The sequence below is a fragment of the Notothenia rossii genome (genome assembly GCF_949606895.1).
Source record: "Notothenia rossii genome assembly, chromosome: 7".
NCBI lineage: Eukaryota > Metazoa > Chordata > Actinopteri > Perciformes > Nototheniidae > Notothenia > Notothenia rossii.
In genome coordinates, this window is record NC_136905.1 from 8,642,895 (window position 1) to 8,658,163 (window position 15,269).

The 15,269-nt window shown below is 37.5% G+C and overlaps 1 protein-coding gene across 1 annotated transcript in view; it reads left to right on the top strand.

Moving 5' to 3' along the window:
- Positions 1-6,989: 6,989 nt before the first annotated feature.
- The window catches only part of znf574 (zinc finger protein 574), a 13,264-nt gene continuing 4,984 nt past the window's right edge, over positions 6,990-15,269 (top strand). Inside the window, exons 1-2 of the mRNA XM_079640917.1 lie at positions 6,990-7,957; positions 10,925-11,100. Coding sequence (XP_079497043.1) covers positions 10,927-11,100 — 174 coding nt within the window. The 5' untranslated portion in view covers positions 6,990-7,957; positions 10,925-10,926. The remainder of the gene's footprint in view (positions 7,958-10,924; positions 11,101-15,269) is intronic.

Genomic DNA, 15,269 nt, shown 5'->3' on the forward strand with positions numbered 1-15,269 from the left:
TTTTCCCACTTCTCCCTGTTTTTATATCTTAAACTAAAAGTATATATTTGTGTAAACATCCCTGTTTTCTGATATTTCTTAGACCAAAATGTGAATCTAGGCAAGGCAAGTCTATTTATAGGCTATAGCACTTTTCAGCACGCAACAATTCAAAGTGCTTTACAAAACAAATTAAAATACTTTTTAGGAATAAATACAGTAAAAACACATTATATAATGGCATTTTACAACAGGCATTACAAAGCAAAGATAATAAAATAAACACAACAGGTATACAAGAATAGGCCTACATGTTTAAATGGCATACTGTAGAGCGAATATGAGCAGCTCAATTAAAAGCACCGGCAAAGAGATATGTTTTTAGTCTCGATTTAAAAATAGTAAGCCTTTCTGCGGACGTGCATGATTCAGGCAGTTTGTTCAAGATTGTCGGGGCATAATAGCTAAACGCAGCGCCATATAGACTCTAGACTTCTATCTATATGGCGCTGGCTAAACGCTGACTCTCCACGTTTTGTTTTTACTCTCGGAAGCGATAGCAGCCCCGTCCCAGAAGACCTGAGGCACCTTGATGGTTCGTAATTATGTAGGAGATCGACAATATACTTTGGTCCTAAACCATGTAATGATTTAAAAACTAGCAATAGTACTTTAAAATCAATTATTTGACCGACTGGAAGACAATGTAAAAGATCATCTGCATATTACTCATTAATGGTAAACCTAATCGTTAGCCGCAGCCCTTCCGATATGGGATTTCAGGGCTTATAATTGTAATTTATACAATACAATTACCAGTAATATTACTCAATCAATTAAAAAAAGTACTAAGGAGTATTTAGGCCTTGAGGTGTTTTGTGTTATTCTGGTTGAACTCAGATTAAGGTAGGCTAGTTTAATCTCCGTGTGATGAGGGTTCAAATAAATGTTGTTGTTCATCTCAGGTGCTGAATTTCGGCTGAACCAATAAGGAATATTTGTCATTCTCATAGAAGAAGTTCTGTTTTTTTTCGTTGTGCTTTTCTCTTATTTTTCTCCTACAGATGTTGATAGCTAAATGAAAACTTGAGTATGAGTCACAGTATTTTGTCTTCAGTTTTGGATGAAACCTTTCATCATGCAAGGATTAATTAAATTACACTGGGAAGTGGAATCAGGGGTGGGGAGGTCAGCAAGCCTCTGAAGGGACCAGTTTCACAGCGACGGTTGTTATGGGAACCATGCTATTGCTAAATGTCAGTGAAAATCTTTTTGACCTTGACTGATGAAATCCTGCACTTCCACAGTTTGATTATATCAGAGTGAAGCTGGTTCACAGACAATGAACGTGCTGCTGTTCGTACGGTATGCTGGCGTATTTATATATTTTAACCCTCAGAGATTTAAGGTTCTGATGAGCTCAGTTTTAGAGCTACAGTGGAGATAGGCAAATTAAATGCACTTTAAAATGTGTCATTTGGCACCATAACAAAATCGCAATATTTTTGACTTTCAACAAAGTGTTTTGTTGCATCTTAATGAAATCCTCAGGTTTCAAGTTTCATCCATCCATCTATCCATCCATCCATCCATCCATCCATCTATCTATCTATATATCCATCTATCTATCTATCTATCTATCCATCCATCTATCTATCTATCTATCTATCTATCCATCCATCTATCTATCCATCCATCTATCCATCCATCCATCTATCTATCTATATATCCATCTATCTATATATCCATCTATCTATCTATCCATCCATCTATCTATCTATCCATCCATCTATCTATTTATCTATCCATCCATCTATCTATCTATCCATCTATCCATCATCTATCTATCCATCCATCTATCTATCTATCTATCATCCATCTATCTATCTATCATCCATCTATCTATCTATCATCCATCCATCTATCTATCTATCTATCTATCTATCTATCATGCATCTATCCATCCATCTATCCATCTATCTATCTATCATCCATCTATCTATCTATCATCCATCTATCTATCTATCTATCATCCATCTATCTATCTATCTAACCAAGTATAAGATATGAATAGTTATTTGGTTTAATAAGCAAATCAAAGAAACCTGTATCACATCAATCTCTAATTTGTCATACAGACCACAATCTGTTATTCCCTCCTGTACAAGAAGAGCAGGATTTAATGAAGTCTCCATACGTCTGTGAACTTTCACGTCTTTCGTCTGTCTCCTAGTTTTAAATAAAAAATCTACAAAGACTCAGGCAGAACCTTTGCAGTCCGGTGCTGGACGAACTTTTCTGGTTTCCTTTGAGTCGGCCCCTCGAGTTCAGCTCTGATGAATTAATACGTTTGTCTTTGTACAACCTGGACCTGTCCTTGGTCTCCATTCATAAAATATGAAAAGCCATTTTTCAGTGTGTGATCATTTCTGAAGAAAGTTTTCAGTTCACAAAATGTTCATTGAAGGTGTAAAAAAGTTAGTTTTCAAATGTTTTAAATGTATGGTAACGCTAATATGGGAAAACTCATTATCAATCTTTAAAGATAACAAGACTGTTATTCCAAGGAAGTTATAAAAAAAAGTCTCTGTGGTTCCTGTTTTAAAATGCTACAACAAAATCCTAAGTGGAAGAATATATTGTTATTACGTTTTTATTTTATAGAAGGGGGAAAAAAGCAATGACGACCATCTTTGTTTTTTCTTTTTTACATATGAGTGATAATATTTTAAAGTATTTCAAGCTCGAAAAATTATCATTTGAACTCACAAAATAAGTGGTAAACGTATTTATCTTTCCATGACTTACATTGTTTGGTACAACGACGCAAAAATGTAACCCCCAATAAACATTTTTCAATTTCTAAAAAGATATTTATACATCTATCCCTAAATGATACAGCTTTGTAATTATTATCATTAACCAGTTCAAGAGGAAATACAGAGAAATTATTTTCTCGAGGTACAGGGCTGGGGAAGGTGTTTGACTATGTGTAGTATGTGTATGTGTGTGAGTTGTATGTATATGTGCGTATATGTATATATGTGTATGTATGTACATATGTGTATATGTATATATATAAATCAACAGGTAAAGCAGATTAATAATAATAATAACAATGATAATTAATAATAATGATAATTATTGCAGATTATAGATTATAAATAAATCATTTAGGGACAAGGGGGTGAGATTAAATAAATTATACTTCTTCTCACTCCTTTTCGAACACTAGATGTGGGACTGTTTATGTTGCTAATGCTGTTGTTGTTTAGGTGATATTGCTATTGAGATGCTGACATTTTTAAATGTTTATTTCTTGTCTTTTAATTTGATTGTACAATGCCATGTCTTTTTATAGCTACTGCTGCAACACAAACGTTTCCCAACTTGGGATCAATAACGTACTTCTTATCTTATTTTATATAGATGTGTCATTTTCAATACAAATGTTCCCAAAATCATGTAAATTATTTCATTTTCATTTAATAGTTTATTTGAATAGGGACAATGCACATTAATGAACACTTTAAACAAATAATGCTTCAAGCGTAAATATGACAGATTTTAGCTTTGAGCTCATTTCCATCCGTAGTCCCTGACATACAACATATATTAAGAACATGACATTTGTAAACATAGCAACAATTAAATACATGATATGCAAAAGAGCAAGAGTAGCACACACAAGTAATTACCACATGGCAGTACAATATAGCAGCAACGAAATATTAAGTGCAAGATAAGATACAAGAGCTAGCTAAAGTGTAAGACGAGATGCCCCTGTGTTAAAGTGCATTTAGCGATGATTGCACGGCTGTTTGTTTCTCAGCCATTCTTTGAGTTGACCTTTAAAACTATTGAGAGTGGGGCAATCCCGTATCTCAGTCGGGAGGCTATTCCACAATAAGCTGCCTTTAACGGAGAGGACATTTTGTACAAAAGTGGTCCGTCTGTGGTGGACCTCACAGTCTCCTCTGGTTTCTGACCTAGTGCAGCGTCCAGTGTGTTTTCTGTGGATGAATTCCCCGAAGGGAAGGGGGGCAGTCCATGTTCACAAAATCATGTAAATTACTGTTTGTATCCTTTTATTATTATAGAAAATGACATCCCCCATTAACAATTGATATTGTAATGCAACATCACATGCACTCATGAGACTATGGACAAAGATAATGAATGAAACAACACAACGAGAGATGAAGAAAAAATAAAAAGATGTGTGAATTCTTGTGTGGCCAAGCATCTTCCTCCCCTGGGACCTGCAGTCTCTGAAGGGGCATGCGATGAAAAACATGTCCGCTAAGTTGTCATCGTGGTGATGTGGTATGTCAAGGTTAAATAATGTTCTAATGTGTCGGGCAGATTGCAGTTTCTGTGGAGCCTGCGTGGCCCCGGCCTCTGGCAGGACGCCCGGCCGGCTCTTTAATACCATTTGCAGTGGAGTTAAGCAGTCTGCAGGCTGCTCGTCTTCACAATCAGCCAAAGGGGCACCGCGGGGCACTGTGTAATTCTGCAAAAGGAGTGGAGTGGGCTAGTCTATACTTTCTCTGACCTCTGTATATAACACTTGGTGCAGCTGATTCTCAGGAGGCTAAATCTGATAAGTGTGAGGCTATAGAGTGTGGATTTAATAAACCTCTGCGGGCATTCAAGTGCAGCTGAAGCCATGTGAAACAGTAATGGCTGTCACTGTATAAAAAGAGGTGAAAACTGTCAGCAATCAATCGTTGAAGAGCTGCAGTAATGAACTCGGACCGTGGTTACATCGCGTGTAAACAATATTAATATAACAGACTGAAGCATTAGCCTCGTAGCAGTGCTGTGTGTGTAGTCAAATGGTGTCAACCAGCTTTAATTAAATATTCAGGCAACCTGCCAACATCCCTGGTGAAGAAATATGTTGTATATTTTCAATGTGCTATAAGGTTATTGCCTTATTTACAGTCTATAGTTTTTTACTGCAGCCATAAATAAATACCAGCAACCCTTTTGGTTATATTATATATATATATAGTGGTCTATTGTTTTTATTATATGGCTGTTATTTATTTTTTAATTATTACGTTTATTCTGGTTTGTTTTGTGTTTGTATCTTGTATTTATATTATGTTGTGTGAGCTTATCTCTCTGTACAGCACTTTGGTCTGAAGGTTTTAAAGTGCTATATAAATAAAGTTGGATTGGATTGGATTGGATTATATTATGTTAGATTGTATCAATGATTTTACAGTTGTTGTCTGTTCCAGATGTAGTGCCACATGTTCTGTTTTTTGTCTGTCTCTTAATGTTATGCTGCATGAACTTAAATAAAGATATGTATATGAGGGGACCCAAGTTCCCATCAGCAAAAACACGTGGGTTTGCTATCCTGGCTCCAAAATGGTGGAATGAGCTCCCCATTGAAATCAGGACAGCAGAAAGCTTACACATCTTCAGGTGCAGACTGAAAACTCATCTCTTTAGACTCCACTTCGAGCGATAGAATGAATAAAATAAAAATAAAAAGCACTTACATACTAACAAAGCACTTACATACTAATAAAGGACTGGCTTATCTAAAGCCAGTTGAGTAGCACTTGAAATGTTTGGCTCTATGAAACCTGATGTTCTTATATGATTCTGTTTTCTTCAAGGTTGTATCTTCTTGGTCAAATGCACTTATTGTAAGTCGCTTTGGATAAAAGCGTCAGCTAAATGCACTTATTGTCATGTCATGTAATGTATATATGTTTACCCTTTATCTGAGATACACCAGGGTTTGTTGGGACACTTTTTACTCCTGGTTTACTTTATGTAACCATCATAGACTGTACATAGGGTTAGAATATTCTTACCAGCAACACATGAAAGGTTGAGGACTGCAATTATGCAATACTCAAAATAATTTAATTCTGCTTTACCTACATCACTTTGGCATTTCAAATGTATAAGACTAACATTTCAAGCTATATTCGTATGTGTCTTTCTTAAACTGTTTGGCATCACCAATCACTATAAATCCCATTTGAGCATTCTTATTGTTTTATGTTGTATATATATTCTCATTTACATAATTGTACATATTCATTTTGTTGATATTATTGTTATACTGTATATTATCTAAAATGGAGAAACTGTAACCAAACCTTCTTTACCACCCAGGGATCCATAAAGTATTTCTGATTCTGATTGAATGTCAGATATAATAATAATAACAATAATAATAATGACTTTATTAATACAGCACTTTTCAAAACAAAGTTACAAAGTGCTTTACATCATGTATTTAAAAGAAAGCTGTTCAGGCATGGGCGTAATTTCCACCCCCACTTTTCAAAATCCCATTTGTGTCCCCCCCACTTTTTAAATGTGTTTATTATTATTTTTTACGCAAGCGGTCATCGTCACGGAGGAGCGTCTTTGTGTGTGTGGCACGATCGCATCTTGTGAGAGAGAGAGAGATAGAAAGAGAGAGAGACAGAGAGAGAGAGAGACATAGAGAGTTACGGGGGTTGTTGTTAGCATTTGGTGCTAGCTCGGAGCTAACGGAGATTAGTAGCTGTTTCAACAATAAGGAGAGGGAGAGCTCTTTCCTGTCGGACTTTGAGCAACTGAGAGAGAGAGCGAGAAATAGAGAGAGAGACAGAGAGAGAGACTGAGAGTTACGTGGGTTGTTGTTAGCATTTGGTGCTAGCTTGGAGCTAACGGAGGTTAGAAGCTGGTTCAACAATAAGGAGGGGGAGCGTCCTCTCCTGTCGGACTGAGAGAGATAACGTCAGCTCAGGGAGGTAAAGGACTCTGAGTGATTAGATTGTAAACTTTAGTCTAAGTTATCTCAGTGGGTCTCAAACGGTTTGGTTATCTATGTAAACAAATATTTCCATCTAATATTAGTTGTATATAAAATAAATTAAGAAATCCTTCCAATGTGAACTATAGATCAATAAAAAATAAAAAAACACAGTTTGAAAGGGGAGTGATTAGTCGAATATGCATAAATAAAAAGAAAGAATGCAGACTAGGTAAAATAAAGATAGGAGAGAGGAGTTTATCAATGATTTGTTATTGGTTGTGAGCATATTCTAATGGTTTTTTGATTATTGAAATAGCTATACAGTTCTGTTTCATATGAGTTGAGAGCTGTATCCATAAATCTCTTAATTTGTGCACCAGATTGATGCATTCAACTTCAATTTAAAGAAACAAATCTTCCCGGGGGTACATGCCCCCGGACCCCCCTAGAGGATGTGAGGTCATCACAAATAAAACAGGCTCACATGGATAGGATACTAGATAAGTGTGCACACTCATTATATACACTACACATTTTTCTTGGATTTGTTAACACTATAGTCCCTAATATATTTGTAGAAAGGCAGGAAATGGAATTAAATTGAGAAAATGTTTCATTGTGGAGGACCCTGTTTTGTGTCCCCCCCACTTCTCAAACCAAAGTTACACCCTTGCGTTCAGGAGAAAACAGAACATTAGGTCAACCATCCCAACCCCATCCCTGCGTAAACTATATGAATGCAATGGAAAAAAGAAAGTAAAATCAAACAAAACATGGATGTAGATGGCATGGCATTATTAATGATGACAGGCTTTAAAATATATGAGTTTTAAGAAGTGATGTATCAGTGACATGCTGCTGGGTATACTATCTGCCATGGAGCAATACGTACAATATTTAAATATAGTAAAGTGTGAGTACAGAGTAGATAAAAAACACTGAAGTAAAATACATGTATCCCAAATGTGACCCTTCATTTGATTCTACTGCACTCACTGACCCAGAGCCCTATAATATAAATCTATACGGCGCTGCACTGACCCTCTCGCGCGCTTTTGGACTACAAACTCCCTCAGTCTTATGTGTAGTCCAACCTCATTGGTCCATGAATTGACCACCACAGCCAATCAGATCCCTCCTTCCAACATGCAAAAAAACCTGAAGTTGTTGTCCTATTTCCTCGACTGGTAACGTCTGAGTGCGGTGAGTAATGTTGCATTTATTTGACTTATTTGTACACAAATGCTACTGTTTTGGTGAGATATTTCTCATTGATATTCATGTTATGGAGTTTCTCGACGGGGGGAGACAGCTAATGGTAACTTTAAGTCTGTCGCCGCCATTACACCACCGAAGAAGCGTATCCCGCCCTCCTTCTTCGTGTCTTTTCTTCTTCTTCTCCTTCTACCAGAAACTAGGCACCACTGGTCCAAGTGGCACAAAGTGGTTTAGACACCGGCTAATGTAGCTACAGCTCCCCGCTATGAATACATGTTCTCACGGTTGTTTGATTAGCTTCCGATATAGCAAGAGAGCTAGCTAACCACGCCGGGGCAACGCTAGCCATTTTGCTAGAAAAATGGCTAGCGTTGCATGTTAGCAACACAGTAACTGGTCAAAGGTAACACAGTATGCTAGCTGGATGCTAAGGTGCTAGCTCGGGTCAGCCAAGCTAAACTGTCAAATGAGCTAACATGATGCTTTATTATTGGCCTGCGATTGCATCAACTAGGAGTTATTGGTATTTAGCTGGTTTTACGTGTCCCCTTGTGAGTCAATATCGCACTGACATTGACCCTGTAACCCTCACAGCTACCTAAACATTGAATGTCATGTAACCATTGACATGCAACTCACATACATGGCACATGTTAAGTACACCTGTCTCATGAATAAATGCAGAATGTAACAAAAACAACTGTTATTCCAGAATGCTAAATTCTTGTTTAAGTGTTGTGTATATTTCACATTATTAATCAAAATCTACAAAGTCACTAAATATGTTTATATAAATGTACTGTAGTAAAAGTACACTATTAACCTCTGAATTGTAGTGGGGTAGAAGTACAAAGTAGCAACCATTTTAAATACTTAAGTAAAGTACAAGTCCCTCAAAATTGTAGTTAAGTACAGTGCTTGAGTAAATACACTTAATTAATTTTGACCAATGGTGTGTAGGTCCCTTTTTGGGTCAATATTGGACTGACATTGACCCTGTAACACTCACAGCTGCCTAAACATTGCATGTCATGTAACCAACATCCATGGCACATTAAGTACACCTAATGATTACATGAAAATAAAATAAAAAGGAACTGATGTTTGCAGGTAAATGTGTTAAAAGCAGAAGTAAATCACTTCAAATCTGGGTCTCTACGAGATGTATGAGGCTGTGGCTCAGTAGTGTGCTGGACTTCGAATCAGGGGATAGCAAGTTCAAACCCCACTGTCGCCAGCATATCGTTGTGTCCCTGGGCAAGACACTTCACCCCAAATTGCTCCTGTGGGGATTGTCCACAGTACTGAATGTATGTTGCTTTGGATAAAAGCGTCTAACAAATTACATGTAATGTAATAATGTAATGTAGCCGTCTTGCAAAAACTGAGTGATATAAATCTGACCATTCAACCTGACATTAAAGATTTTGCCAAAGGTAGAAGAAGAACTCAGATATAGATATTGTTGGTGTAAAGAAGTACAAGTACATCCTGAAAATGTCACAAATAATGATTTGAAAGATCAAAATCTCTCAGTTGTAACACATTCAGTCAGTCTACTGACTTTCTTCTAAATCATATTGGAGATACAAAGGCACAACAAATATAACTTATCTGACCAATCAACCTGACATTATAGATTCAGCTGTGAAGAAAAAAGCACCTACTACTAGACTGTCTTCCCACCAGGGGGTATTGAGGCACTATTACAACATTTAGTGGTTTGAATTATGTGTTTATCTTCAATATTTTCTTCATGCATAAACAAGACACACAAAACCCAAATCAACATTAGTTATCCCACTAACACGTTTTGCCACTGTAGCAAATACCTGATCATTTGTTATAGATCCACATTGTTGTTCATAAAACTGTGGAAAACGTTTCAGTGAGCCAAAATATTGCATTTAACGAGATGAAACTTCAAGTTAAAATTACTATTTCAATGATTTAATCCTAAAAATACTGTCCTGCTGCTTCAAAGACTCACTGAATCACTGAACCTGCCTCTGAAAACCTTCCCCAACAAAGGCAATAAAACCTCCTATTTGATTCTTAGTTTTTCAAAAACTTTTTTAGGCAATTACTTATTTTAGACAAGGTTCCTTTTTTATCTGTAATCCCTTTTTTAAAGATGTCAGTAGGTACACATGAGATGTCACCGGCACACTGGGGAAGTTACAAAGCATTGACAGCCAGACTAACATCGCACTGATCTTCTCTTGTCATGGGATTTGTCGACAATAACAAAATGCAAAATATTGCCAGCGGCCTTATCCTTTTAAGTCATAGCCTTGTCTATCAATTAAAATGATCAGCAAAGGTGTGTCACTTTGGTGTCTATCAAAGCTATTGATATGTTGGTCTTTCGAGGGGTTCTCTGATTAATACGGTTCTTTTTTCAAAGGAGAGCTTTGCAGCTGCAGTCAGAGGTCTGATTGGTATCCAGAGAGTTGGACGGATTGCAGAGATTGTGTTTGATTATAGCTACTTTCAGCAGCAGCATGTGCTAGACTGCACTTCCAGTGGGTCCAATTACAGCACATATCTAATTGATGTTGGAGCTAAATGTCTGTTCAGTCCACGAATTGGCAGGAAAAGAGAGACTTGGCGAGGTCTCCACCTGATCCGCAACCTGCATGGTCAAAATAACAATTAGCTCAGGCTCAGGCACGGTGAGTCATCCTGGCAACCCGGGGTTCGCCTCCTGCCGCTGTGTCCAAGCTGTTGTCTTGATAATATATGCAGGCACTTCTTTTCATCAGGAGAGGGCAATGTTCACAACCTAACTTAATATAATGCAATGGTTGGAAGGCATCTGTATAAGGCTCACGTTCTGATATTAATTTCTATATTCTAAGCATGGTGGGTTTTGTGAACTGTTTCCCCTTTTAACTAAATCAGTTTTGCATTGCTCTGTTTTTAATTAAATTTATTCTCTTTCCCTGGCAGCCATGGAAGCTCTGGAGGCCATGGAGAGTTCGTCGGTGTACATGTGCTTCCCGTGCTACCAGGAGTTCAACACCCTGGAAGAAGTGCTTCAGCACCAGTTGACATGCACTGCTGAGGATGAGCATCAGGAAACATCTGCGACCACCCCTGTCACTGTTCCCCTGCTGCAGAACCAGGTGAATACTCACTCATCATCTTGATTCTAGCTGGCAGACGAACCTAAGAACACCAATTTAACACCAATTCAGGTGTGGCCTGACACAAGCAGCGTGATCACATAAAAGCCTTTGAATGAGATCTGGGCTGTGACATTGAAGCGACAAATATAACTTTAGTAATAAATTCACAATGTTCTGCTACTCATCATAGCAATAGTGACCTTGATCAGAGCACTTAACATTGAGTTGTTTGCGATAATTTACTGACTGACTCATCTCAAGGGGTTGCTGCGTATTAAAATCTGATTTAGGGGCACGTTGACGTCATAAAGTCAGTCATAAAAATAACCAATAGGTGTCTTTTGCAATAGAAAGCGATAGTGTTTATTGGGGGATGAAAATTAGCTATAATATTTGCAAGTTTATTTGGTTTATGCAGAAATCTTTCTACAATCATCCTGCAATAAATCCTACACTCACGAAGGATATAGAGCAGGGGTGTCAAACTCCTTTTAATGTATGGGTCACATACAGCCCAATTTGATATCAAGTAATAAAACCAATGCGTGATAACTTGTACAGAACAAAATGTATAATAACAACTCTCTTTTTTTTGGTGAAAAGATGTACAAGAACATCCTGAAAATGTCACAAATAAGGATCAGTAAAATCCAAATCAATCAAATGTAGTCAGACTACTCACTGTCAAACTCAACAACAATATAGCATTTCATGTTGTTATCATTCAAACGCTTGTTAAGATCTCAAAATGTTTTTAAATCTCCATATATTTCCACCCCCGGTAGTAATGCTTGCATCAGCTCTGCTCCAACTAAAGTGCAAGATATTGGGACATCAGGTTAAGTTATCCCCCGCCTTACGAACCTTTTATAAATCAAACAGTTTGGCAGTGCCTTAACTGTGCACCGATATAGTTTGGTCTGATTTAGTGTTGGAGCTTTAGGGTTCAGAGGTTTAGCGTTCAGTATGTGTAGATCCTGACATTATGATGAAAGCGTTGGGCTTCTATCCACCTTCTTTTTTTTTATTGTCAATGGAAAGCATACATGACGGGGGGTCCGCGGGGTCTTAAAAAGTATTAAAAGTTGATAAATCAATTTAGCAACAATGAAGGCTATTTAAAAGTATTAAACGGCATTTTCCAAGGTATTAAATGTTGTAGCTTGTTTTCAATAAGTATATCAATGGTCCAAAGAGGTTGTATTCTACAGTCTGCCTGAATGTAATCATGGCGTAGGTGTGTAGTGTGATTCTGTGGAGTTTATTTATGGCATCCCGTTGGGTTTGACGTCATCTGAACAGGACATCGCACGCTCACTGCTTGATAGCTCGCGAAGGTCCGTTTACGCCGGTTGCTAAGCAACATCGTTATGGGGAATACAAGTTTGTGTCCAAATGGTTGGAAGATAAGGAGGAAGGACAATCAATACTGTATATAGTAGGGCTGCTCAATTAATCATATTTTAATCACGATTACGGTTATGGCTTGCAACGATTACGAAAACAACGTAATCGAAATAAAATGATTATTTTTCAATTATTATTATTACTTTTTTTTTGGTTTCTCAGTTGAATTACACTTAAAGTTCAGGGTAATCAACTGTTAAAAACATACTGTTCACATTTTTTTTCTCCAAGTCAATGAATAATCGCATTTAATAATCGCAATTACAATTATTGACCCAAATAATCGAGATTATGATTTTTGCCATAATCGAGCAGCCCTAGTATATAGTCAATGTGAGGTAAAGAGTGTCGCCAATGTAACCGGTTAAAACTCCAAGTGGCGATGAGGTCTTAAAATGTATGGAAAGGGTCTTAAAAAAAAAAAGTATTACATTTGACTTCAGGATTCCTGCATATACCCTGCAAGAGCATAAACTGGTGAATTTATACAAGACCAATATGAGATCTATCAGACCTTTTAACTTGTACCCTGATAAATTGCCTTTGGCTGCGCGTTAAGGCCTGTAGATTATTCAACAGTTTTCTAAGTACTCGAGGGCCACCTGGACCTGCTTTCTGTCTGGGGCTGCTGCAAAATAACACATTAGCACTTTGTTTATCAGAGTAATGAGTCACTAGAGAAGCAAACAGGTGTAACAGGCACACATGTGGCAGTGCTGAAAGTAAATTGATTATGAAGTGCTGGATTTTTTTTTTAATTAGGCTTTTTTATTTCAGAATTTATTTGACAGTGAATGTTTTATAGGTTTAAAACGGCTCTGTTGTAGCATATAAAGCATCTGTTTCTGAAGTCTGGCATTGCTTAAGCCCCCGTTACACTGTCCCGAAATTGACACCCGATGGACACACGAATATGGAATTGTGAATTTCGCACAAAGATGGCCCCGAACCACACACGAAGGCAACATGCAACGAAAGTAACAAAAACAATTATGTTAAAGTATTATGATACTGTACTGATATTTTCCGACTTTGTTCTTTACTTTCTCCGTCTTTATATGTAGAAGATATTAAGTTTTCTCCGTAATTTTGTCTCCATAGCAACAACAACTTCCTCGCCTTCAAAATAATATATTATATCCTTTTTAGTTTCACAGAACACAAATTGGGTTATTTACATAATATGTTTACATGATTTTGTTGTGCAATAAAACAACCAGATCGACACACGATAAAGGAAATGATCAAATTCGGCTCTGATCGTAGCAACATCGGGACATTCGTGAGGGCATCTTAAGCCATCTTTGGCATGCCAAACATTTTGCCACCGCTTCCGAAGTTGCTGCCGGAGCCTGATAAATTCCACTGGCGATCATACGATGGCTTAAGATGCCCTCACGAATGCCTTACGAAGGGCAAAATGGACACACGAAGTCAACACGAAAATGAACCTTCACGGTCCTTCGGCAATGCTTTGTGATGCCAAAGATGTGGCCACCGCTCCCGAAGTTGCTGCCGGAGCCTGAGAAACTCCACCGGCGGTCATACGATGGCTTAAGATGCCCTCACGAATGGCCCGATGTTGTTACGATCAGAGCCGAATTTGAACATTTCCTTAATCGTGTGTCCATCGGGTGTCAATTTAGGGACAGTGTGACAGGGGCTTTAATGGAGAGAAGGATTTTTGTTGGTCATATGACAGTCTTGCATGCAATATGGTAAAATATAATATAATATTTGAGGTCCAGGATGCCACATTTACATGTAATCGCACAAGTACATGATCCAAAAGTACTGAACGATTAGGTTTGTCCCTGACCCTCAGTGTGATAAATGAAGGCTATGACTCAGGATGTAAATCAGTTGCTTTCGCTCCTACAATATTTGAGAGGATTTCGTGGATTTTTTGCATCGTATTTAAATATTTTTTAGATAATATGTCCAGTTATTTTGATTAGATTTTTGATTTGATTTGATTTATTTTGAATGTGTAAACAATAATACAAACATTTACCATGATAATTATTATACAATACAACATTAAGCAGTGTCAAATTGTTATACATAAATATTACTGATTCTAAGTTATGTATAAACAAATAATCTACTTAACTACACATCCGAAAAGGGGTCTGAAGAAGGTTACACTTAATCAATCCCACCCCTTCTCCCTAAAATTATATATATATATTCTTTTCTTTTCATAAAGAAATAAATTTTTTGAAATCCATAAAAAATCCGAGCTCTATTCATTCTGATCCTGCAAAGATGCTATTTGCAGAGTTTCAAAGATGAACAATAAACGAGTTACTGCGTTTAACTTTGACATATTTCGGTGCAACTTGAAATGTTTCTTTTCTCTCAGTGTTCCCATGGCAGCCTCTGAAAGCCCTTCAGGGGTAAAAACAGCCATCGGCTCTCGTTGGTCTCCAACACGTGTCCATAAAGCACGGTGACACACATGACCGACAAATTGCTGCCTGAGTTGCCGACGGGAAGAAGAGCTTGAGAAAAACATCAGTCAGTGCCCGCCTTCCCCCTGATGAACACTCATTGTTCTGCTCTCTGCTTTTGATGAATCAGCCGGAGAAAACACTTTCAAACCGGGCTTCTTTGTGGCTTCCTTGGCCCCACGAGTTATTTCAAGCATCCTGACTTCTTAGATTATCATAATGTCAGTGTACATAATGTGACATAATGAGAATGCTTTATTTACCCCGGGGGAAATGGGGTTTTGTGACAGATGTGCCATTTTACAA